The sequence below is a fragment of the Cherax quadricarinatus genome, chromosome 96, assembly GCF_038502225.1.
Source record: "Cherax quadricarinatus isolate ZL_2023a chromosome 96, ASM3850222v1, whole genome shotgun sequence".
Lineage (NCBI taxonomy): Eukaryota > Metazoa > Arthropoda > Malacostraca > Decapoda > Parastacidae > Cherax > Cherax quadricarinatus.
Window position 1 is genome coordinate 10,114,809 of NC_091387.1, and position 25,148 is coordinate 10,139,956.

Genomic DNA, 25,148 nt, shown 5'->3' on the forward strand with positions numbered 1-25,148 from the left:
GACTTAAACACACACTTGTCAGTCATGCACATACACTGGTCAGGCATACACACCCACTGGTCAGTCTTACACACTGGTCAGTCTTACACACTGGTCAGTCTTACACACTGGTCAGTCTTACACACTGGTCAGTCTTACACACTGGTCAGTCTTACACACTAGTCAGTCTTACACAATTTCCCTTTTTTTCATGAACGAACGTGGGAAGAACTAAATATTACCTTTTGATAAATTCAGAATGATTCATCCAATTGGCTTCACACTTCAGTGGTAATAACATGTTAATGCATACATTGAGAGGCTTCAAACTTGATGTGCAGGTATATTTTAGGACTTCGGTATCTTTGAGTTAAGAGAATGCCTAGTAATCTTTGTCACATGTCAAAGTAATTCTTTGTCATTTGTATTGAAATTAGTGTCTGGTGTGCATCATATCTTCGACAGTAATATTTAACGGCATCAGAAACTCTTGGCGCACTCTGCACTATTCCTTTCTCGTGAATTGGAGTTCAGGGGGTTTGGGTTGTGCAATGCAGGGATATGAATCGTGCAGCATCCAGTGCACATATAATGTTCTTAAGATAGATCAGGAAGAAACAGAATAAAGACGGGTTTAGGATAGACCGAGAAAATACTTTAAATTGCATATTATCTATGGGATATATTGAAGGATATGCATTACAGTCGCAAACAATTGAGTTTAATGCAGAAAAACTTAAAGGAGGATGGAAATCTGTGTCATGGGTTGCCATTAATACTCTCTGCTTTGCCTCGGAGAATTTCGCTTTAAATCTGTTGCTGTCTTGCAACATTACATAGCTCCTGACGACGCACGAGAGTGTGAAAGATCTAGAGTCAAAGATTTCCATCCCCCATGTGGCTTGTTGGTGTGGTACTCACCGCACCCGGTCTCATCAGACACCTGGTCACCGTTGTGGCAGTGATTGATGCCGTCACAGATGCTGTGTTCCGCCACACATCTGTCCTTGTGCCTCTGGTAGGTTGATACTACACATGTGATCGCAGCTCCCACCTCACATACCGTCACACCTGTTATTGTGCAACACAATGACTTAAGATTATGACAAAAGTCAAAATAAGTCACAACAACTTAGATATATTTAATAAAAATATATGTTAACAATATCTTTCAGCTTAATTATGCAGTAAGTTACCTCACACCTGCTGTCTCTGTTTACCTAGCAGTAAGTAGGTAGCTTGGTGTTAGTTACCTTACACCTGATGTCACTGTTTACCTGGCAGTAAGTAGGTGCCTTGGTGTTAGTTACCTTACACCTGATGTCACTGTTTACCTAGCAGTAAGTAGATACCTTGGTGTTAGTTACCTTACACCTGCTGTCTCTGTTTACCTAGCAGTAAGTAGGTACCTTGGTGTTAGTTACCTTACACCTGCTGTCCATGTTTACCTGGCAGTAAGTAGGTGCCTTGGTGTTAGTTACCTTACACCTGCTGTCCATGTTTACCTGGCAGTAAGTAGGTGCCTTGGTGTTAGTTACCTTACACCTGCTGTCTCTGTTTACCTAGCAGTAAGTAGATACCTTGGTGTTAGTTACCTCACACCTGCTGTCTCTGTTTACCTAGCAGTAAGTAGGTAGCTTGGTGTTAGTTACCTCACACCTGCTGTCACTGTTTACCTAGCAGTAAGTAGATACCTTGGTGTTAGTTACCTTACACCTGCTGTCTCTGTTTACCTAGCAGTAAGTAGGTACCTTGGTGTTAGTTACCTTACACCTGCTGTCTCTGTTTACCTAGCAGTAAGTAGGTACCTTGGTGTTAGTTACCTTACACCTGCTGTCCATGTTTACCTGGCAGTAAGTAGGTGCCTTGGTGTTAGTTACCTTACACCTGATGTCACTGTTTACCTAGCAGTAAGTAGATACCTTGGTGTTAGTTACCTTACACCTGCTGTGTCTGTTTACCTAGCAGTAAGTAGGTAGCTTGGTGTTAGTTACCTCACACCTGCTGTGTCTGTTTACCTAGCAGTAAGTAGGTAGCTTGGTGTTAGTTACCTTACACCTGCTGTCCATGTTTACCTGGCAGTAAGTAGGTACCTGGGTGTTAGTTACCTTACACCTGCTGTCTCTGTTTACCTAGCAGTAAGTAGGTACCTGGGTGTTAGTTACCTTACACCTGCTGTGTCTGTTTACATAGCAGTAAGTACGTACCTGGGTGTTAGTTACCTTACACCTGCTGTCCCTGCTTACCTAGCAGTAAGTAGGTACCTGGGTGTTAACTTACACCTGCTGTCCCTGTATACCTAGCAGTAAGTAGGAACCGTCTCAACCTCTACAACCATAGATACGTGAGTACGCGCACGCGTACACACACACACACACACACACACACACACACACACACACACACACACACACACACACACACACACACACACACACACACACACACACACACACACACACACACAGAGGGAAAAGTTCAACAGGTAGGAGTACCGAGCGAGTATATGGTGACGATAGTTTAATTACCAGTTTGCTTGTTAAGATAGGGTCAGTGTCTAGCTCCCGCTATGCCCCCCCTTCCTTTTTCCACCCGGAAAGGTGACGTGTGGGGCTCCAACGAAATAGATAATCACTTGACTCACAGCTCCCAACACAACTTTTGGAATGTCAGCTTGGGTCATCTGGCAACCACAGAGACAGTGTTCAAGGAGACGAACTTCACATGAGTTCTGGGACGTCACCCTTGATCTACATACCTGGGTGTAGCCAACCCCAGGCAACTACCCCTCATCTTTGCAGTGATGATAGACCTGCGTTCATATCTTGACGGATTATTCAAGGCTGGAGATACTGTGACGAACTAGTCGTTGGGTTGTCACTCAACACCTGTGACCCCCACATCAACAACGGCTACAATTTCTACAAGGCGCGGTGTCAACATCAACCAGACACCACAGTCTAACTGTACATATTAGCGTTGAATTTAAATATTTTTATATTTCATTTCTCATTTTTACTTTCACGTAGGATAAAAGTTCATATTTAAATGTTTTATATTGTCAATTATAACAAAAGTGTTTATATTTGTATGTTATTTTTTTCTATTCATTAATTTTTCTAAGGAGGAGCCAGCCTTGGTAAGACCTTAAGATATTACAAGGTTGAGTAAGCCTTCACACACACACACACACACACACACACACACACACACACACACACACACACACACACACACACACACACACACACACACAGGAGCTTGGACTCGACCCCTGCAACCTCAACTAGGTGAGTACACACACACAGGAGCTTGGACTCGACCCCTGCAACCTCAACTAGGTGAGTACACACACACAGGAGCTTGGACTTGACCCCTGCAACCTCAACTATGTGAGTACACACACACACACACACACACACACAAACACAGGAGCTTGGACTTGACCCCTGCAACCTCAACTAGGTGAGTACAGGAGCTAGGACTCGACCCCTGCAACCTCAACTAGGTGAGTACACACACACAGGAGCTTGGACTTGACCCCTGCAACCTCAACTATGTGAGTACACACACACACACACACACACACACACACACACACACGAGCTTGGACTCGACCCCTGCAAACTCAACTAGTTGATTACACACACACACACACACACACACACACACACACAGGAGCTTGGACTCGACCCCCGGAACCTCAACTTGGTGAGTACACACACATACACACACACACACAGGAGCTTGGACTCGACCCCTGCAACCTCAACTTGGTGAGTACACACACACACACACACACACACACACACACACACACACACACACACACACACACACACACACACACACACACACACACACAGGAGCTTGGACTCGACCCCTGCAACCTCAACTAGGTGAGTACACACACAGGAGCTTGGACTCGACCCCTGCAACCTCAACTAGGTGAGTACACACACACACACACACACACACACACACACACACACACACACACACACACACACACACACATTTACACAGACGTTGACGAATTATCGAAACTAAAACAGCGAGTCTAATGAATGGATAGCAGAGGTAAACCCGGATATCATAGATATCAGAAAGACAAAATTACCTGGAATGATAACTGATATTTTCTCAGTAAGATACCAGGTAATAAGGAAAGACAGAGGAAATAAGGGAGGGATGAGGTATAGATCTGGTATTAAGAAATCAGGAGAGTTTCGAAGCGATGGGTTAAAGAAACATAATGGGTACAAACAAGATTGGGTGATCCTGAGTGGTAGTGGTAGCAGTGATTTACAACCCACAACCAAACAGCAGGAAACCAAGACAGGAAGAAGAAGAAAAAATAATGCAATGGTGTTATAATTTGGTACGCAAGGCTCTCGCCTCACACACTGAGATACCGTGGTTCAATCTCCGGTATGGTTGGAAACATTGGGTGTGTTTCCTAACACCTGTTGTCCCTGTTCACCTGCAGTAAGTAGGTACCTGTGTGTTAGTCGACTGGTGTGGGTTGCATCCTAGGGGCACAAGATTTCAAGGACCCTAATGGAAATAAAACACAGTCCTTGATGAGGCACTAACTTTCTTGGGTTATCCTGGTGGCTCGGTTTTCCCCAGGTTAAAAATACCAACAAAAGTTATTAATTTAGCAGAAATAGGAAGGAGAACTCATGAGACTAAGGCTAAGTCCTTAATCATTGATTACAACCTCAAAGAAATTGTCTGGAAGAACTGGAACCCATGTGGCTGCCCAGAAACAGAGAGAGCTACGATGGTAGAGGTGTTTAAATCAAATATTTTACATAAATATGTTAGGGGAACAGATTAACCAGCAAGATTGCATTTTGTATTTACCACGAGTACATCTGAAATAAGTAAAATTGAATAAGAGAGCCTCCTATGAATTTAACACTGAGGGAAGAGAGGCGGAGTGTGTGAGACAGCTGACTTCAGAAAAGGGAACTCTGAAGAGAAGAGAGAATTCCGAATACAGTGCAGTGCAAAAGGGAACTGGAAGAAAAAGTTCCTGAATTCAATAAAGTACAACCTAGCTGGGAAATGCTGGGAGGCAGAGAAGCAATTCATTTCCAGTAGAAGGATGGGAGATCTCACAGAGCCCTTGGTTTTATCAAAGATACGGAGAGGGAATAACAGAGAAGCGAGCATAAGAGGCAGCAACGAGTAAGCAAGGGTTAGGAAACACTGTGAGCAGCAGTTTGCGAATGCCAGAAATAAAACCCAAGATAGAGCCCAAATTATCTCAGCCACATTAGCAGAAATGCGACAGCAGAAAATCAGGTAATTCGTGAAGTGCTGAAGAAACGATTTAATGAGGTATTCTCAGTGGAAAGAGGAACGATACTAGAGAGCTTAAAGCAAAGTGTACACCGGCAGGTTCTGGAAAAACACAACAGAGGAATAGGTGAAAAAACTTGAGAGAATTGGATACATAGAAGGTAATGAAACCTGGCGAGGTGTCACCGTAGATTTTACGAGAGGGACAGGAAGCTCTGCGTGAGCCACTACCTAGGAACTACAAGTCAATTAACAAATATCTTTATTTACTACAAGTACATGTACAAGGTATACAAGTACATGTACAAGGTATACAAGTACATGTACAAGGTATACAAGTACATGTACAAAGTATACAAGTACATGTACAAGGTATAACAGTACATGCACAAGGTATACAAGTACATGGACAAGGTATACAAGTACATGTACAAGGTATACAAGTGCATGTACAAGGTATACAAGTACATGTACAAAGTATACAAGTACATGTACAAGGTATACAAGTGCATGTACAAGGTATACAAGTGCATGTACAAGGTATACAAGTGCATGTACAAGGTATACAAGTACATGTACAAGGAATACAAGTGCATGTACAAGGTATACAAGTACATGTAAAAGGTATAGATGTACATGCACAAGGTATACAAGTGCATGTACAAGGTATACAAGTGCATGTACAAGGTATACAAGTGCATGTACAAGGTATACAAGTGCATGTACAAGGTATACAAGTGCATGTACAAGGTATACAAGTACATGTACAAGGTATACAAGTGCATGTACAAGGTATACAAGTGCATGTACGAGGTATACAAGTACATGTACAAGGTATGCAAGTTCATGTACAAGGTATACAAGTACATGTACAAGGTATACAAGTGCATGTACAAGGTATACAAGTGCATGTACAAGGTATACAAGTACATGTACAAGGTATACCAGTACATGTACAAGGTATACAAGTACATGTACAAGGCATACAAGTGCATGTACAAGGTGTACATGTACAAGGTATACAAGTACATGTACAAGATATACAAGTACATGTACAAGGTATACAAGTACATGTACAAGGCATACAAGTACATGTACAAGGTGTACATGTACAAGGTATACAAGTACATGTACAAGGTATACAAGTACATGTACAAGGTATACAGATCATAGCTGACATCAGTGACATACTACTATATAGAAAGTTGCTTGTTATGCTGAGCATTTCCCGCAAATTATGTCAGTTGTGTCAGATACTACAGAGAAAACCTAAACGTTTTTCACATCCAACCTACCCAGCATTGTCAGCCGTCCATTGCAGGTTCATCTCAGATCTTACCTGTTCAACATTGTACACCTGACTCGCCATCCTATATACACCCATGTACTCTACCCTGGTAAATCTGTTTATGATTTGATAACGTCCACTGTGTGTGGCGAACCGTAGTCAATAAAAAACTTCACTATACTGTATTTGGATTTTTTCCGCCAATATTAAACCACAAACCAATATCTCTGTCATGCCATGTAACGTTATGGAGAAGAAAATCAGTGTGTGCCAGAGCATTTGGAAGATATGACGTTCATGAGCAGTAATCAGTAAGGGTTTAGAGATGGTAAATCTTGTGTTACTTATATGGAGATCTATAATAAAGTGAGAGGGAGAGGGAGGACGGGAGTGTTGGTTACAAAATGGGCAATACAACACAGAGAAATAGGGAAAGTACTCTGGTGGGTCCTAGATTATAATTGGGAGGATACGTCAGGATGGGGAAGAGATAGAAGCGGGGTACTGCAATGATCGGTATTAGAACCACTGCTGTTTCTGGTCTGTGAATGATATGCCAGATGGGACTGAGTTAGATGTATCTTTCATTTGCTGACGATGTATAGCAAATATGTAGTATGATAAATCGATAAGGACTTGGAAAAGCTACATATGAAACCAGACAAACTGTAAACTTGGTAAGTAATCTAGTTACTCGAATTAAACCCTAGTAAAGGCTCGGTTATGAAGATTGGGGAAGGGGCAAGAAGACCGGACACAGAGTACAGGTTGGGAAGACCGAGACAGTAGACCTCAATGAGAAAGACCTAGGGGCGAACATAATGCAAGTGTACCTAAGACTCACTATGGATCGTAGGTATACCTTTCATTAATATTTTTCATACCTGTTGATTTGAAATCCCTTTAAAAAAGTCACAGTACCGTGACTAGAATAGACAACCCGCACACAGGAGAGAAAACCTTACAACAACGTTTCCGTCCATCTTGGATTATTTACAAGTCACACTAAGACGCGAGAGAGAGGGAGCCAGCATATAGGAGAAGCGGATAGGAACTGAACAAGGAGAGAAAGAAGTGGAGAAACAGTGGTATAGATAATGCTGGTAGTGATATTAGTAGTAGTGGTAGTACAAAGTAGGGGGTGGTAGTACAAAGTAGGGGGGATTACTTGATTTTTAAGCACTGTTGATGAGATATTTGTCTTGCTCACTTATATCTAATGTTAGTTAAGAGGCGGTGTGCTGGAAATACTTCCCAAAGCTAGGAAGTATTGAGTTTTTTCAGGATTGATGGATTGATGTCATCGACTTCAACTGCTTTGACTCCTCACCACTAGACAAAAATACTTCAGTTCCTCAAGGGAGGTTCCTTGACGCTGGTGAGGGGCTCTTGATCTAGGGAATTGAATCTGTGCTCCAGTTCCCTGAATTAAGCCTGAATACCTTCCCCCCACCCCCCATGTGTGCTATATAATCCTATGGGTTTAGTGCTCCCCCATGATTATAATAATAATGAGAAAAAATAAGCCTGTCCGGGTATACAGTGGACCCCCGCATAACGATTACCTCCGGATGTGACCAATTATGTAAGTGTATTTATGTAAGTGCGTTTGTACGTGTATGTTTGGGGGTCTGAAAGGAATAATCTACTTCACAATATTCCTTATGGGAATAAATTCGGTCAGTACTGGCACCTGATCATACTTCTGGAGTGAAAAAATATCGTTAACCTCAAGTGTCTCTTAATGTAAGTATATATGATAAATACTTTCAATAATTTTCAAATTAATTATATCAGCAGAGAATATTAATACGTAAATACTGATAAATTATTGTACATTTAAGTGAAATACAGTGGACCCCCGGTTAACGATATTTTTTCACTCCAGAAGTATGTTCAGGTGCCAGTACTGACCGAATTTGTTCCCATAAGGAATATTGTGAAGTAGATTAGTCCATTTCAGACCCCCAAACATACACTTACAAACGCACTTACATAAATACACTTACATAATTGGTCGCATTCAGAGGTAATCGTTATGCGGGGGTAACGAGGCTCATTTTCTCTGTATAAGATAAAGTGGTTAAGTAATTAGTTGTCAGATAGTTTTGAGTTAAGTTATTTTAGAAAGTGGTTCTGGTAAGGTGGAGGCGTAGGCTTATTCTTCCTCAGTACATCCAGCCTCTGTGGTGTGAGTGTAGGCCTACCTGACTTCCTGGTGATAAGCTGTCACAATTGTGTGAGTGTAGGCCTACCTGACTTCCTGGTGATAAGCTGTCACAGTTGTGGTGTGAGAGTAGGCCTACCTGTCTTCCTGGTGTAGGTGTTATCACAGTTGTGTGAGTAGGCCTACCTGACTTCCTGGTGTAGTTATCACAGTTGTGTGATTGTAGGCCTACCTGACTTCCTGGTGTAGGTGTTATCACAGTTGTGTGAGAGTAGGCCTACCTGACTTCCTAGTGTAGGTGTTATCACAGTTGTGGTGTGAGAGTAGGCCTACCTGACTTCCTGGTGTAGAAGGTGTCACAGTTGTAGTGTGAGTGTAGGCCTACCTGACTTCCTGGTGTAGGTGCTATCACAGTTGGGGTGTGAGAGTAGGCTTACCTGACTTCCTGGTGTAGAAGGTGTCACAGTTGTGGTGTGAGAGTAGGCCTACCTGACTTCCTGGTGTATGTGCTGTCACAGTTATGGTATGAGAGTAGGCCTACCTGACTTCCTAGTGTAGGTGCTATCACAGTTGGGGTGTGAGAGTAGGCTTACCTGACTTCCTGGTGTAGGTGCTATCACAGTTGGGGTGTGAGAGTAGGCCTACCTGACTTCCTGGTGTAGGTGCTATCTCAGTTGGGGTGTGAGAGTAGGCCTGCCTGACTTCCTGGTGTAGAAGGTGTCACAGTTGTGGTGTGAGTGTAGGCCTACCTGACTTTCTGGTGTAGGTGCTATCACAGTTATGATGTGAGAGTAGGCTTACCTGACTTCCTGGTGTAGGTGCTGTCACAGTTATGGTGTGAGAGTAGGCTTACCTGACTTCCTGGTGTAGGTGCTATCACAGTTGGGGTGTGAGAGTAGGCCTACCTGACTTCCTGGTGTAGGTGCTATCTCAGTTGGGGTGTGAGAGTAGGCCTGCCTGACTTCCTGGTGTAGAAGGTGTCACAGTTGTGGTGTGAGTGTAGGCCTACCTGACTTTCTGGTGTAGGTGCTATCACAGTTATGATGTGAGAGTAGGCTTACCTGACTTCCTGGTATAGGTGCTGTCACAGTTATGGTGTGAGAGTAGGCCTACCTGACTTCCTGGTGTAGAAGGTGTCACAGTTGTGTTCGTCATCACAGTGGAGACAGTCACACTGGGAGTCACAGACGTTACCCACAGAGATACACTGATTGTTACCACACTGGAACTGTCGGTCTTCACACTCTCCACCTGACAGGAAGAGAAATAATGATAGTTATACAATATAACGGGGACAAAATGGATTTTCTGTAATAGATGGAAAAACTTATTATAAAATCATGGGCATAATGGAAAGTAAGAGAGATTTCTGTCATGGGTTTTAATCCCTTTTCTTCGTATATTTCTCAAGATTGTGGCCTGAAGACATTGACTTCAAGCTGAGGGACTGATCACCTCAATCTCCTTCCGATTTTCGCCATTTTTTTATTGTACTGGACTGATGAAAACACTGTGTGGCGAAACGTTTCCTCAGTATAGATACCCAATTATTGCACACGTGTCCAATTTATACAAGACATACAATAGAAAACATTGTAGGTTCTTACTGGTGTGATGATACTGACACACGGCAGTAACATCAGTACGTCTTGGCGACGTACCACTGTATACAAGGTTGCTACTATATAGAGGGATACTACTAGACAGAGGGATACTGCTATATAGAGGGATACTACTAGATATAAGGATGCTACTATATAGAAAGCCTCTTTTTATGCTGAGCATTTCGGTCAAACTAGGTCAGCTTTGTCGCAGGATGCCACCCACACCAGTCCACTAACACCCAGGATGCCACCCACACCAGTCCACTAACACCCAGGATGCCACCCACACCGGTCCACTAACACCCAGGATGCCACCCACACCGGTCCACTAACACCCAGGATGCCACCCACACTAGTCCACTAACACCCAGGATGCCACCCACACCAGTCCACTAACACCCAGGATGCCACCCACACCGGTCCACTAACACCCAGGATGCCACCCACACCGGTCCACTAACACCCAGGATGCCACCCACACTAGTCCACTAACACCCAGGATGCCACCCACACCAGTCCACTAACACCCAGGATGCCACCCACACCAGTCCACTAACACCCAGGATGCCACCCACACCAGTCCACTAACACCCAGGATGCCACCCACTCCGGGCCACTAACACCCAGGATGCCCCCCACACTCCAGTCCACTAACACCCAGGATGCCACCCACACCAGTCCACTAACACCCAGGATGCCACCCACACCGGTCCACTAACACCCAGGATGCCACCCACACTAGTCCACTAACATCCAGGATGCCACCCACACCAGTCCACTAACACCCAGGATGCCACCCACACCAGTCCACTAACACCCAGGATGCCACCCACACCGGTCCACTAACACCCAGGATGCCACCCACACTAGTCCACTAACACCCAGGTACCTATTTTACTGATGAGTGCACATGGACAGCAGGTGTCTTATGGGAACACGTCCTAATGTTTTCGAGCCGTACCAGGGATCGATCCCCGGACCTCATTGTGGGAGACGAATGCCATAGCACTCGACCTACGGGACACCACATTCAAAGCGAGTCAAATCCCTTGTTCACTCAACCGAAGACACATCTCAGCCACACCACAAGCCATACCCACACCACAAGCCATACCCACACCACAAGCCATACCCACACCACAAGCCATACCCACACCACACCCGCCCACCACACCAGTCCCTGCTTCAAGATCATTAATAGGGGACTGGGCCCTTCCACAGCATGTAAACACGACTGATGACAGCTCATTTAGCCACGCTTAGCTGGGGTCAACAGTGGTTAAATACCAGGACACCATTATAGGTACATTTACGCCATTATAGGTACATTTACACCATTTACAGTTCCCTAAGTTAGTTTAATATGTTTATTATGCACCCCATACCCATCCTGTGGGTGGTAGTCAAAAGATTACAGAGGTACATAATTGGTCCAGGGACTGGGCCTCAAAGTTTTGATAGCTGAGCAAGTTACAAAGGTAATGAACTCACAATTTACAAAGGTAATGAACTCACAATTTACAAAGGTAATGAACTCACAATTTACAAAGGTAATGAACTCACAATTTACAAAGGTAATGAACTCACAATTTACAAAGGTAATGAACTCACAATTTACAAAGGTAATGAACTCCAGGTAGGTCTAGTCACAATCATTACAAGTTACAAAGGTATTTACAGATTACAGAGGTACACAATGGGTCCAGGGACCGGGCTCCAAAGTTCCCTAAGTCACCCTTTTATACACTATTCAATAAAAATCAATTTTATATAATTCAGATTATCTATTTTATTAATAAAAACACTGAATGGCGAAACATCTACAGAAAAAATACTATTACATGTGGTCATAGACCGGACCGCGGGGGCGTTGACCCCCGCAACTCTCTCCAGGTAATACCTGAACTGTGTTCTTAATAACTCACTGAGTTTTTTGAGTTATCCTTGATGGCTAACCCTCCGGGGTTAAAAATCCCAACAAAATCTTATTGCGACACTATGGTTATAATCATAACTTTGATTTTGAAAGAGATGGACTGGTAAGCCAGCTGAAGGCCTCGGTCAGATGACCTAAAGGTCCAGCATCGGGTCATCACATAACTAAAACCCGCGTCAGGTAACACTTGTCCTATTTCCTGATGAACCTAATGTAACCTCACCTACTTAACGCCACTGGAGATTTTGGTCATCTGACCGAGACCTTCCACTGGCTTACCACTCCACCACTTTAATAATTATAGTTAGTTATAACCATATTAATTATAGTTAGTTATAACCATATTAATTATAGTTAGTTATAACCATATTAATTATAGTTAGTTATAACCATATTAATTATACGTGAGAAATATTTAGGTAAACATCAGAAAAGTTAGAATACTAATTATTTATGTAAATTTTTTACAAGTTTGTTTATCTATGTAAAAAATTATTTAGACAAATTAATGAAAAAGATGCATTTTGATTGTAAATTATGTAAATTGTAAATTATGTAAATTGTAAATTATGTAAATTATGTAAATTGTAAATTATGTAAATTGTAAATTATGTAAATTGTAAATTATGTAAATTGTAAATTATGTAAATTATGTAAATTGTAAATTATGTAAATTGTAAATTATGTAAATTGTGAATTATGTAAATTGTAAATTATGTAAATTGTAAATTATGTAAATTGTGTAAATTGTAAATTATGTTACGTAGGGTAACTTAGATAATATTTAAGTTGGGTAACATTAAGTTGATAACTCTAAACCCATAGAGTTTAGCGCTTTCCTCAACTTGTTGTTATACAGTACAATTATACATTATATTACAGCCAGAACACAGCCAGAACACAGACAGAACACAGCCAGAACACAGCCAGAACACAGCCAGAACACAGCCAGAAAACAGCCAGAACACAGCCAGAACACAGCCAGAACACAGCCAGAACACAGTCAGAACACAGTCAGAACACAGCCAGAACACAGCCAGAACACAGCCAGAACACAGCCAGAACACAGTCAGAACACAGCCAGAACACAACCAGAAACCCAGAACACAGCCAGAAACCCAGAACACAGCCAGAAGACAGCCAGAAACCCAGAACACAGCCAGAACACAGCCAGAAATCCAGAACACAGCCAGAAACCCAGAACACAGCCAGAAACCCAGAACACAGCCAGAAACCCAGAACACAGCCAGTAACCCAGAACACAGCCAGAAACCCAGAACACAGCCAGAACACAGCCAGAACACAGCCAGAACACAGACAGAAACCCAGAACACAGTCAGAACACAGTCAGAACACAGTCAGAACACAGCCCGAACACAGCCAGAACAGCCAGAAACCCAGAACACAGCCAGAAACCCAGAACACAGCCAGAACACAGCCACAGCACATCACAGCCACACTGCAGTCACAACACATCACAGCCACACTGCAGACACAACACATCACAGCCACACTGCAGTCACAACACATCACAGCCACACTGCAGTCACCACAATCACAACACAGTAACAACATAGCAACACTTACAGTTGAGTTCGTCAGCATGGTTGTCAGCACAGTCTGGCCAGCCATCACACCAGTAGAACCTGTGTACCTTCCTCCCAGAACTGCATACCACGAAGTCTTCTGTAGACAGAACAAGTAATTAGTGTCACCTTCTGTAATCGTTATAATTGTAAGAATAACTTTGTGGAAGTGGTAAAGTGATAAGCTAGCGGACTTGGGGTTAAACTCCATGAGCCATTTTCTGGACCAGACCTGCAGTCTGTCCAGATCCCTTTGTAGTTCTGCCTGGTCTTCTTCCGATTGAATTCTTGCCATCAACTTCACGTCATCTGCAAACAGGGACACTTCGGAGTCTATTCCTTCCGTCATGTCGTTCACATATATCAGAACCAGCACCGGTCCTAAGACTGACCCTTGTGGCACCCCGCTCATCACAGGCACCCACTCTAACACCTCGTCAAGTTCCATGACTCGCTCATGTCTTACTGACAGGTATTCCCTGATCCATTGCAGCGCCTTCCCTGTTATCCCTGTTTGGTCCTCCGGCTTTTGCACTAATCTCTTGTGTGGAACTGTGTCAAACGCCTTCTTGTGTGTGTGTGTGTGTGTGTCTGTCTGTCTGTTTACTTACATAACCAGAGCTATGTTCGCTGTATCTCGTCCTTAGTAATTTGTTTCTCATATAATTTAGGAACGGTCATAACCACAGATGACTCTATGAAGGAAGTGGTGAACCAACGAATTGACGAGAGGGGAATGGCAGATAGTGTTGAACAGACGAGTGGAAATGGTAGGTAGTGTTTTGAGGCGTCTGTGGTGGTAAGAAGCTTTCGTCTGGAGGCAAAATGGCAATGTTCTAGAGTGTAATTGTAAGAGCACTTTCATATGGGTGTGAGGTATGGGTTTTAAACGTTGCAGCGAGGAGGAGGGTAGAGGAAGTTGAGATATGTCTGAGAGAAGGTGTTACTAAAAAGTATAAAGTGTCTGTTGTTCCTGTTGTCACTCCTGTTGTGTTGAATGTTGTCTGTTGTTCCTGTTGTCACTCCTGTTGTGTTCATTCAGCAATGTCTGTTGTCATTTTTTATCTGCTGTTTCTTTTGTCACTCCTCTTGTGTTGTCTGTTGCTCCTGTTGTCACTATTCCTGTTGTCCCTTCTGTTGAGTGTCTGTTGTCCCTGTTGTCACTCCTGTTGTGTTGAATGTTGTCTGTTGTCCCTGTTGTCACTCCTGTGCTGGTTGTTGCCTGTTATCACTTGCATTGGTTGACTGTTGTCTGTTGTTCCTGTTGTCACTCCTGTTGTGTTCAATGAGTGCTGTTCCTTGCATCTGTTTGTTTTTTCATCCTGGCTACAGAAAAGCAACCTACCATCCAAATCATTAATACTGCAACACGATACAGTAATGAGTTGTCACACACCAGACCGAGGGGGCGTTGACCCCCGAAACACACTCCAGGTGTTCTCCAGGTATGCCAGAAGCCCATAGTCATAAAGACCATCTATTCGTCTATCAGCACTATATTTCATACTGTTTAGGAACCTGGCACTCTGCTCCACTAACCTGGCTGGCACTGGGTCTCGTCAGAGCCGTCTATACAGTCGAGGATGCCGTCACAAACCAGACCGGGCCGGATGCACTCTCCGTTAGCGCAGGTGAACTCTAGGTAGAAACACTTCCGGTAGTCTGGAAATACGGAACATCACACAGTGACACATCACACAATGGTACATCACACAATGGTACATCACACAATGGTACATCACACAATGGAACATCAGACAGTGGAACATCACACAGTGGAACATCACACAGTGGAACATCACACAGTGGAACATCACACAGTGGAACATCACACAGTGGAACATCAGACAGTGGAACATCAGACAGTGGAACATCAGACAGTGGAACATCAGACAGTGGAACATCAGACAGTGGAACATCAGACAGTGGGACATCAGACAGTGGAACATCAGACAGTGGAGCATCACACAGTGGGACATCAGACAGTGGAACATCACACAGTGGAACATCACACAGTGGAACATCACACAGTCTAACTCACTGGGAACAAAGGTCAGGTAAACATCAGAGTGAATTATGGTAAATATTAGAGTAGGTAGTAGGTTGGTAGACAGCAACCACCCAGGGAAGTACTACCGTCCTGCCAGATGACTGTGAAACAAAAACCTGTAACTGTTTTGCATGATGGTAGGATTGCTGGTTTCTTTTTCTGTCTCATAAACACGCTAAGATAACAGGGATATCTTGCTACTCCTACTTACACTTTGGTCACACTTCACAGACACGCACATGCATATATATATATACATACATCTAGGTTTTTCTCCTTTTTCTAAATAGCTCTTGTTCTTTTTTATTTCTTCTATTGTCCATGGGGAAGTGGAAAAGAATCTTTCCTCCGTAAGCCATGCGTGTCGTATGAGGCGACTAAAATGCCGGGAGCAATGGGCTAGTAACCCCTTCTCCTGTATACAATTACTAAAAAAGAGAAGAAGAAAAACTTTATAAAACTGGGTTGCTTAAATGTGCGTGGATGTAGTGCGGATGACAAGAAACAGATGATTGCTGATGTTATGAATGAAAAGAAGTTGGATGTCCTGGCCCTAAGCGAAACAAAGCTGAAGGGGGTAGGAGAGTTTCAGTGGGGGGAAATAAATGGGATTAAATCTGGAGTATCTGAGAGAGTTAGAGCAAAGGAAGGGGTAGCAGTAATGTTAAATGATCAGTTATGGAAGGAGAAAAGAGAATATGAATGTGTAAATTCAAGAATTATGTGGATTAAAGTAAAGGTTGGATGCGAGAAGTGGGTCATAATAAGCGTGTATGCACCTGGAGAAGAGAGGAATGCAGAGGAGAGAGAGAGATTTTGGGAGATGTTAAGTGAATGTATAGGAGCCTTTGAACCAAGTGAGAGAGTAATTGTGGTAGGGGACTTGAATGCTAAAGTAGGAGAAACTTTTAGAGAGGGTGTGGTAGGTAAGTTTGGGGTGCCAGGTGTAAATGATAATGGGAGCCCTTTGATTGAACTTTGTATAGAAAGGGGTTTAGTTATAGGTAATACATATTTTAAGAAAAAGAGGATAAATAAGTATACACGATATGATGTAGGGCGAAATGACAGTAGTTTGTTGGATTATGTATTGGTAGATAAAAGACTGTTGAGTAGACTTCAGGATGTACATGTTTATAGAGGGGCCACAGATATATCAGATCACTTTCTAGTTGTAGCTACACTGAGAGTAAAAGGTAGATGGGATACAAGGAGAATAGAAGCATCAGGGAAGAGAGAGGTAAAGGTTTATAAACTAAAAGAGGAGGCAGTTAGGGTAAGATATAAACAGCTATTGGAGGATAGATGGGCTAATGAGAGCATAGGCAATGGGGTCGAAGAGGTATGGGGTAGGTTTAAAAATGTAGTGTTAGAGTGTTCAGCAGAAGTTTGTGGTTACAGGAAAGTGGGTGCAGGAGGGAAGAGGAGCGATTGGTGGAATGATGATGTAAAGAGAGTAGTAAGGGAGAAAAAGTTAGCATATGAGATTTTTTTACAAAGTAGAAGTGATGCAAGGAGGGAAGAGTATATGGAGAAAAAGAGAGAAGTTAAGAGAGTGGTGAAGCAATGTAAAAAGAGAGCAAATGAGAGAGTGGGTGAGATGTTATCAACAAATTTTGTTGAAAATAAGAAAAAGTTTTGGAGTGAGATTAACAAGTTAAGAAAGCCTAGAGAACAAATGGATTTGTCTGTTAAAAATAGGAGAGGAGAGTTATTAAATGGAGAGTTAGAGGTATTGGGAAGATGGAAGGAATATTTTGAGGAATTGTTAAATGTTGATGAAGATAGGGAAGCTGTGATTTCGTGTATAGGGCAAGGAGGAATAACATCTTGTAGGAGTGAGGAAGAGCCAGTTGTGAGTGTGGGGGAAGTTCGTGAGGCAGTAGGTAAAATGAAAGGGGGTAAGGCAGCCGGGATTGATGGGATAAAGATAGAAATGTTAAAAGCAGGTGGGGATGTAGTTTTGGAGTGGTTGGTGCAATTATTTAATAAATGTATGGAAGAGGGTAAGGTACCTAGGGATTGGCAGAGAGCATGCATAGTTCCTTTGTATAAAGGCAAAGGGGATAAAAGAGAGTGCAAAAATTATAGGGGGATAAGTCTGTTGAGTGTACCTGGTAAAGTGTATGGTAGAGTTATAATTGAAAGAATTAAGAGTAAGACGGAGAATAGGATAGCAGATGAACAAGGAGGCTTTAGGAAAGGTAGGGGGTGTGTGGACCAGGTGTTTACAGTGAAACATATAAGTGAACAGTATTTAGATAAGGCTAAAGAGGTCTTTGTGGCATTTATGGATTTGGAAAAGGCGTATGACAGGGTGGATAGGGGGGCAATGTGGCAGATGTTGCAAGTGTATGGTGTAGGAGGTAGGTTACTGAAAGCAGTGAAGAGTTTTTACGAGGATAGTGAGGCTCAAGTTAGAGTATGTAGGAAAGAGGGAAATTTTTTCCCAGTAAAAGTAGGCCTTAGACAAGGATGTGTGATGTCACCGTGGTTGTTTAATATATTTATAGATGGGGTTGTAAGAGAAGTAAATGCGAGGGTCTTGGCAAGAGGCGTGGAGTTAAAAGATAAAGAATCACACACAAAGTGGGAGTTGTCACAGCTGCTCTTTGCTGATGACACTGTGCTCTTGGGAGATTCTGAAGAGAAGTTGCAGAGATTGGTGGATGAATTTGGTAGGGTGTGCAAAAGAAGAAAATTAAAGGTGAATACAGGAAAGAGTAAGGTTATGAGGATAACAAAAAGATTAGGTGATGAAAGATTGAATATCAGATTGGAGGGAGAGAGTATGGAGGAGGTGAACGTATTCAGATATTTGGGAGTGGACGTGTCAGCGGATGGGTCTATGAAAGATGAGGTGAATCATAGAATTGATGAGGGAAAAAGAGTGAGTGGTGCACTTAGGAGTCTGTGGAGACAAAGAACTTTGTCCTTGGAGGCAAAGAGGGGAATGTATGAGAGTATAGTTTTACCAACGCTCTTATATGGGTGTGAAGCGTGGGTGATGAATGTTGCAGCGAGGAGAAGGCTGGAGGCAGTGGAGATGTCATGTCTGAGGGCAATGTGTGGTGTGAATATAATGCAGAGAATTCGTAGTTTGGAAGTTAGGAGGAGGTGCGGGATTACCAAAACTTTTGTCCAGAGGGCTGAGGAAGGGTTGTTGAGGTGGTTCGGACATGTAGAGAGAATGGAGCGAAACAGAATGACTTCAAGAGTGTATCAGTCTGTAGTGGAAGGAAGGCGGGGTAGGGGTCGGCCTAGGAAGGGTTGGAGGGAGGGGGTAAAGGAGGTTTTGTGTGCGAGGGGCTTGGACTTCCAGCAGGCATGCGTGAGCGTGTTTGATAGGAGTGAATGGAGACAAATGGTTTTTAATACTTGACGTGCTGTTGGAGTGTGAGCAAAGTAACATTTATGAAGGGATTCAGGGAAACCGGCAGGCCGGACTTGAGTCCTGGAGATGGGAAGTACAGTGCCTGCACTCTGAAGGAGGGGTGTTAATGTTGCAGTTTAAAAACTGTAGTGTAAAGCACCCTTCTGGCAAGACAGTGATGGAGTGAATGATGGTGAAAGTTTTTCTTTTTCGGGCCACCCTGCCTTGGTGGGAATCGGCCGGTGTGATAATAAAAATAAATATTAGAGTAACTTGTATTCTCACGTCTGGAATAATATCCTGTGATTACAGAGCTTCAAGGCTGGAAAGATAATAGGCTAGGCAAATGCTGCGTACTTATATATCGTGAATAAATAAAAACGCAGCATTTGCCTTGACGAATGAGACTCTTATGCAACATTTCGGTATCTTAATTATGCAAGGGTTTCGCCAGTCAGTGATTTCTTCAGTCCACTAGAGAGAAACGTGTTGAGATATTCTCTACCTTTCTCTGCACTGGACTGAAAGAGCCTCTGGAAAAACGTTTCCAGGATAATGCCAGAATGTAACACAAGTGCCTCGTTACTTATAGCACAATATATGTGGCAGCCGTATACAGTGGACCCCCGGTTAACGAACTTTTTTCATTCCAGTAGTATGTTCAGGTGCCAGTACTGACTGAATTTTTTCCCATAAGGAATATTGTGAAGTAGATTAGTCCATTTCAGACCCCCAAACATACACGTACAACCGCACTTACATAAATACACTTACATAATTGGTCGCATTTGGAGGTGATCGTTAAGCGGGGGTACACTGTATATGGTATATAAAATACTCCATCTATTGGGAAGGCTTCAAAACATCTGTAATATTCTCTCTGGAAAGTTGACATTGTACTGGAGGGACGATGACCTGTAAAATACACACGGTGAAGACATCTTCCACAGCATTATATAAACAGTATATAAACTAGCCACCAGAGTGGCTAGTTTATTGTGCACCTCATATCCATCCTATGGATGGTAGTGCAAGACCATATGGATACACAATAGGCCTATGAACCAAGCCCAAAGAAGGGTTAACAGGAGAGGAGGGGCCAGGAGCTGTAACTCGACCCCTGCAACCACAAACAGGTGAAATAGGCGAGTATACACACGACAGACGTCACGTTGAGTACATCCTTGAGTACAGTTCACTTACCTGTTACAAGCATATTTGTGAAATATGTTTAATATACAGTGGACCCCCGCTTAACGATCACCTCCAAATGCGACCAATTATGTAAGTGTATGTAAGTGCGTTTGTACGTGTATGTTTGGGGGTCTGAAATGGACTAATCTACTTCACAATATTCCTTATGGGAAAAAATTCGGTCAGTACTGGCACCTGAACATACTACTGGAATGAAAAAAGTTCGTTAACCGGGGGTCCACTGTACAGTGCACCCCCGCTTAACGATCACCTCCAAATGCGACCAATTATGTAAGTGTATGTAAGTGCGTTTGTACGTGTATGTTTGGGGGTCTGAAATGGACTAATCTACTTCACAATATTCCTTATGGGAAAAAATTCGGTCAGTACTGGCACCTGAACATACTACTGGAATGAAAAGAGTTCGTTAACCGGGGGTCCACTGTACAGTGCACCCCCCGCTTAACGATCACCTCCAAATGCGACCAATTATGTAAGTGTATGTAAGTGCGTTTGTACGTGTATGTTTGGGGGTCTGAAATGGACTAATCTACTTCACAATATTCCTTATGGGAAAAAATTCGGTCAGTACTGGCACCTGAACATACTACTGGAATGAAAAGAGTTCGTTAACCGGGGGTCCACTGTATTTCGTATCATATTTACACTCGTCTTCACCAGCAAAATATTGTCTCCGAAAGATAATATAAAGAATATTGTGATAACTTCGTGTGTTACGCTGGCAGAGTACAAAATAACTTGCAAACTACGATGAGTGGTTATGAAATTTGCTTATAACTCATGTTAGAGAAAAAAATCAGAATGTTTATATCTGGAGAGATAGGTAGGTAAGGTAGATGTTGTTCGTGAGAACAGTTACGAAGTGGCTGCCAGAGTTGAACAATGTGAACTGTGATCAGGTGTTGAAAACCTTTAAGATATTTGGAGAAGAGGAGATGTGACATTAAAGAGAGCAGGAGGTATGATAAAGATAGCAGGAGACATAAACATAGCAGGAGAGGCGACATAATGACATTAAAGATAGCAACAGAAGGGGAGACAACAACACGAAAGATAGCAACAGAAGGGGAGACATAACATTAAATATAGCAACGGAAGGGGAGACAACAACACGAAAGATAGCAACAGAAGGGGAGACATAACATTAAAGATAGCAACGGAAGGGGAGACATAACATTAAAGATAGCAACAGAAGGGGAGACATAACATTAAAGATAGCAACAGAAGGGGAGACATAACATTAAAGATAGCAACAGAAGGGGAGACATAACATTAAAGATATCAACAGAAGGGGAGACATAACATTAAAGATAGCAACAGAAGGGGAGACATAACATTAAAGATAGCAACGGAAGGGGAGACATAACATTAAAGATAGCAACAGAAGGGGAGACATAACATTAAAGATAGCAACAGAAGGGGAGACATAACATTAAAGATATCAACAGAAGGGGAGACATAACATTAAAGATAGCAACAGAAGGGGAGACATAACATTAAAGATAGCAACAGAAGGGGAGACATAACATTAAAGATAGCAACAGAAGGGGAGACATAACATTAAAGATAGCAACAGAAGGGGAGACAACAACACGAAAGATAGCAACAGAAGGGGAGACAACACGAAAGATAGCAACAGAAGGGGAGACAACAACACGAAAGATAGCAACAGAAGGGAATGTAATAAAGTTGGTAGAATTACCGACAATATGTAAAGTAAAAGGACACAAGTGCAACTAATGTGACATTTATTGTGGCAACGTTTCGCTCTCCAGGAGCTTTATCAAGCCATTAATGGCTTGATAAAGCTCCTGGAGAGCGAAACGTTGCCACAATAAATGTTACATTAGTTGCACTTGTGTCCTTTTACTTTACAACAGAAGGGGAGACATAACATTAAAGATAGCAACAGAAGGGGAGACATTAAAGATAGCAACAGAAGGGGAGACATAACATTAAAGATAGCAACAGAAGGGGAGACATAACATTAAAGATAGCAACAGAAGGGGAGACATAACATTAAAGATAGCAACAGAAGGGGGGACATAACATTAAAGATAGCAACAGAAGGGGAGACATAACATTAAAGATAGCAACAGAAGGGGAGACATAACATTAAAGATAGCAACAGAAGGGGAGACATAACATTAAAGATATCAACAGAAGGGGAGACATAACATTAAAGATAGCAACAGAAGGGGAGACACAACAACATTAAAGATAGCAACAGAAGGGGAGACATAACATTAAAGATAGCAACAGAAGGGGAGACATAACATTAAAGATATCAACAGAAGGGGAGACATAACATTAAAGATAGCAACAGAAGGGGAGACATAACATTAAAGATAGCAACAGAAGGGGAGACATAACATTAAAGATAGCAACAGAAAGGGAGACATAACATTAAAGATAGCAACAGAAGGGGAGACATAACATTAAAGATAGCAACAGAAGGGGAGACATAACATTAAAGATAGCAACAGAAGGGGAGACATAACATTAAAGATAGCAACAGAAGGGGAGACATAACATTAAAGATAGCAACAGAAGGGGAGACAACATTAAAGATAGCAACAGAAGGGGAGACATAACTACATATAAGGTCTTAAAACTACTTAAAAGACTAGATAAGAAATATTCCTTAGTTGCAACAAGATAAGATAACACAGTTCCAGTCTGAGAAAAAAAAGTGGAAAGAAAGGGAGAAAAAATCCCAAACAAAGTAAGTAGCTGACCCGTTTAATAGGAATTGAATAGGTGTTGTAAAAATTATGATTTGGCTCTTAAAGTGAACATGTGAGTAATTATGTGAGCCAAATGATCTCAATGATGACAATAATAATAATAATAATCAAAGTGCTAAGCTCAGTGTCATAATTTAGCTTTGGCGTTATTTGCATGGCAAACAGGGAGGTGGTAGAGGCAGGATCCATACATAGCTTTAAGAATAGGTATGACAGGGCTCTCGCAGCCAGGAGAGGGGAAACCCTGTAGCGGCCAGCGGAGCCAGTAGCTAAGGCTCGACCTCTGTCATCACAAATAGGTGAGTACACACACACACACACACACGTATAATATAAATATTATTATTTAAAGCACACTGCAGTGAGCAAGTTTATTAAGAATCTTGACTTTAAACAAGAGACATGTTGTCTGAGTACAATTGGCTTCAAATATTCCCAGATATTAGCCACAGCTGATATTAGCCACAGCTGATATTAACCACAGCTGATATTAGCCGCAGTTCCGTGGCCTTCATGGTTCAGCAGGAAATGAACCATACACACGCTCTGGTTCCTGGTGATGGTTCAGTCTGAGTAATGTTGCTGGTCTTGTATCTGTCACGTTTAGTATCAGTTTAGAGAAATGTTACCTATTACTGTCTCAGAGTTGCTGTCTCTTGACAGTCACAGGGGCAGTATTACTGCCTCTGTGACAGTCACACTGGCACTATTACTGCCTCTCTGACAGTCACACTGACAGTGTATTACTATCTCTGTGACAGTCACAGGGGCAGTATTACTGTCTCTGTGACAGTCACAGGGGCAGTATTACTGTCTCTGTGACAGTCACAGGGGCAGTATTACTGTCTCTGTGACAGTCACAGGGGCAGTATTACTGTCTCTGTGACAGTCACAGGGGCAGTATTACTGTCTCTGTGACAGTCACAGGGGCAGTATTACTGTCTCTGTGACAGTCACAGGGGCAGTATTACTGTCTCTGTGACAGTCACAGGGGCAGTATTACTGTCTCTGTGACAGTCACAGGGGCAGTATTTCTGCCTCTGAAACTGTGGAAGTTATCCACAGGTAACAGTTGTTGAAGACCAGCTACCTTATGGTCGTGTTAACTTGCTTGATGCAAAGGTATAATGAACATTAGCATGCAGTATAGAAAATACAATGTCCTTGGAAATTCCAATTATAATTGGGCAGAAATATTACCAAAGGGATATATTTAAAAAAAAATATTTTGATACCACGATAAATGTTACATTAGTTGTACCTGTGTTGGTACCTAATGTACCTTTGTTACTAAGTAACATACTGAGGAAGGAGAGTTTTAGCGGAGCTGCTGCTGGGGTGCAGGGCTCGGGAGAAGGCTGCTAAAGTCTGTGGAGGAGACTGTTGGAGACATTGGGCAGAGTACTGGCTTGGAGTAGTACTCGTGCTGTGTAGGTCTTGGGACCTGTGGCTTAGTTCCTGTGGTAAACTGTCCTCTGTGCTATATTGTAAGTTATATTAATTTTCGCCAAGTTGATTGTGTTCCCTGTCTCACTGCTTATATATACCATCCCATTTATCTAAATACAATAATGTACTCCTGTTCCCAAATATATTATTGTACAAAGACTTAATAATAAACTGTTTGCGTAGAATAGTAATATTCACTGTCCCCGTTATTCTTTTATCCATTTATTTCAAGTAGTGAGAGGGTGAGTAGGGTGGTTGGTAGAGTAATGAGAGGTGAAGGTGTAGTTACCAGTGACCTCACATTACTGGTGGGTAGAGTAATGAGAGGTGAAGGTGTAGTTACCAGTGACCTCACATTACTGGTGGGTAGAGTAATGAGAGGTGAAGGTGTAGTTACCAGTGACCTCACATTACCTACCACCTCCGCAAATCATCTCCTACCAC

At 42.5% G+C, this 25,148-nt stretch overlaps 1 protein-coding gene across 1 annotated transcript in view; it reads right to left on the minus strand.

Moving 5' to 3' along the window:
• LOC128701787 (G-protein coupled receptor GRL101) overlaps window positions 1–25,148 on the minus strand; it is a 134,611-nt gene that overhangs the window by 44,592 nt on the left and 64,871 nt on the right. Inside the window, exons 4-7 of the mRNA XM_070105097.1 lie at window positions 15,410–15,532; window positions 13,872–13,970; window positions 9,858–9,995; window positions 901–1,050 (exon numbers count right to left, since the gene is read on the minus strand). Coding sequence (XP_069961198.1) covers window positions 901–1,050; window positions 9,858–9,995; window positions 13,872–13,970; window positions 15,410–15,532 — 510 coding nt within the window. The remainder of the gene's footprint in view (window positions 1–900; window positions 1,051–9,857; window positions 9,996–13,871; window positions 13,971–15,409; window positions 15,533–25,148) is intronic.